General features: G+C 35.9%; 1 protein-coding gene across 2 annotated transcripts in view; it reads right to left on the bottom strand.

Moving 5' to 3' along the window:
* Window positions 1-2641, bottom strand: part of LOC106884520 (phospholipid-transporting ATPase ABCA7) — a 289592-nt gene that overhangs the window by 40394 nt on the left and 246557 nt on the right. For both annotated transcript variants that reach the window (XM_052969717.1, XM_052969718.1), the window contains exon 47: window positions 598-703. In XM_052969717.1, coding sequence (XP_052825677.1) covers window positions 598-703 — 106 coding nt within the window. The remainder of the gene's footprint in view (window positions 1-597; window positions 704-2641) is intronic.

Here is a 2641-nt window from a genome sequence, read left to right as displayed (position 1 = left end):
AGAGAGAGAGAGAGAGAGAGAGAAAGAGAGAGAGAGAGAGAGAAAGAGAGAGAGAGAGAGAGAGTAAAAGAGATAATGTCTTCTTGGTAGGCTGTTGAAATAACTGGTACTAACAAATTAACTTTTGTTTCATTAGTGCTGTAGCATTACTGAAACCAGGGGCCATTAGATCTGGTTGGGTGATATTTTTTGCCAATAACATCTATTCACTCTCATAAGAATTTCATTTGCTTTAAGACCAAGTAGGGTAAAAAGCCAGGGTAGCTTGAAGATATTTCAAATGAGACATGTCAACCATTACAAACATCAAAGTTTAATTGTTTAGTACTGAAAATAATACTAAGTGACCAATATGATATTTAAATCATGAAATGATAACAACAAAATATATTTTTGGGACAATATTTTGTCAGTATAATAGGCTGTTTTGAATAAATTACTTTAGCTGATTTTGTGACAGCTAAAAGTTGATTGGTTTGAATGGTAGACTGTCAAAGTGCCAAGACCAAATCTGTTAACATATGAAGAGGAGGGAATTTCTAAATTGATAAAGTGAAATAAAAAAAAAAAAAAACAAATGAAGAAAAATTTATTTACCTTGAGGTGAGTTGCCATATTTTTCTGCGACAAATTTCAAATCTGCATGTAAATCAATTTCTGTTTCGATTGTACTTGACTGTGAATTTGCAAAATGAATGAACACCTACAATAAAATAACATGAAAATCACATCAAGTTTAATTAGAAGATGAAATTATGTAAATATATAATTTCTTTCACTCAGTAAAAGTATGTATTGTAGCACTTTTGAAGTATCACTGAAATAAAGAATTAAAGATACCAGATATGAGCTTGGAGGACAAAAACTAAATAAATAAAAAAATTAAAAAAAAAAGACAGTGTAAAATCATAGACTTTGCTATACCATATATAGTAGAGTGGATACCAAAGAAATTTAGGAAATTAAGAAATATCAAGACCAAGCCAGAGAGATGAAGAGCTTGCAAGATAGAAATGGGACAATTATTCCTGTGGTGCACTTGGCACAACACTCAAAAACTTACCTAAGAAATTGAAGAAAATTGGAATTGAGATATGTACTGTTACTCTGTAGAAAAGTGCCACCCTGTAATCTGCAAGAATCCTAAGAAAGATTCCTGAGCTATGGGGAGGTTTGTTGTCACCAAACCTCAAAATTGCATTTTTTGCTCATAAAATTCACATGTAATATTTTGAATAATAATAATAATATAATAATAATAATAATTTTCCTGCATAGAAAATACCCTAACCGTCTGTCCAAGCCAGATATTGATCAAAATCTAACACACCAATGGCTACAAGGGACAGGTCTAAAAGGGGAAACAGAAAGGTTTGTTATTGCAGTGCAAGATCAGAGCTTACCTACCAGAAACTACGATGTAAATGTCCTTAAAGATGGATCTGACCTCTCATGCAAAATTTGCGAAAAATTCAAAGAAACAATTGATCATGTTGTTTCTAGCTGCCCAGTCCTCGCTGAAAAGGAGTACTGCATAAGACATGACAGAGACTAGGGCAGTACATACACTGGAATGCTTGTAAATACTAACAAATGAAATCCCATGATAAGTGGTACAGGCACCATCGAGAGGATGTAGTAAACGGCGAGGGCATCACCATCCTTTGGAACTTCCCAATACAGACAAAAAAAATTGATTCCAATCGACCAGACATTGCGATCAAAGACTACAACAGAAGAACTTGTCTGTTAATAGATATGTCTGTCCCACAAGATCAAAATGTCTCAAGAAAAGAATATGAAAAGTTTTGTCACTATAAAGATCTTCAAATTGAAATAACAAAAATGTGGAAGCTTAGTACTATGATAACACCAGTAGTAATTGGTGCATTGGGAATGATAAAGAAGGGAGCTGAGAAGTATATTAAGCAACTCCTTGGTAACTTCAATCTTCATGAAGTACAAAAGATAACCTTGATGTGTACAGCCAATATACTACGGAAAGCAATCTCCATCTAAAATGGAATAAATGTGGTGATAATTTTAGCATGCATAGCAAAACAAAAGTGCTCTTGCTACTCTTGGCCTCTGGAGGATGCCCAGTACTAAGGCAGCTGAAATAAAGTTATAATGAAAAGAAACCATAAATGATGATGATGATGATGATGATGATGATGATGATGATGATAATAATAATATTTTAAAGGATTGACCTAATTCTTCATAAAGCTAAAATGTTCGGCAAGTTCTGTTGAACTACTGTTATTGTACCTGACATCATATTGCACCTCAACCGGGGCTACCAGATGGTCTGAAAGACCAATTCTATGACACCTTCTTGCAAACTACCTCGTCGACGAGTGACAGGGACCTTATCTTTGTGGCTGGAGACTTCAACGGTCATGTCGGACGTCGTGCTGGAGGCTTCCATGGCATACATGGAGGCTATGGCTTCGGTTCCCGCAACGAGGAGGGAACCAGACTGCTGGAGTTCTGTGATGCAACCGATCTTATGGTCTGCAATACCAACTTCAGGAAACCTGCCAGTCACCTAGTCACCTACCGCTCTGGCAGACACTCTAGCCAAATCGACTACATCCTCGCCAGAAATAGGGAAAGAGGGCGGCTTATAAATGCCAAA

The sequence above is a fragment of the Octopus bimaculoides genome, chromosome 7 (assembly GCF_001194135.2).
Source record: "Octopus bimaculoides isolate UCB-OBI-ISO-001 chromosome 7, ASM119413v2, whole genome shotgun sequence".
Lineage (NCBI taxonomy): Eukaryota > Metazoa > Mollusca > Cephalopoda > Octopoda > Octopodidae > Octopus > Octopus bimaculoides.
This window is presented reverse-complemented; position numbering and strand designations above follow the sequence as displayed.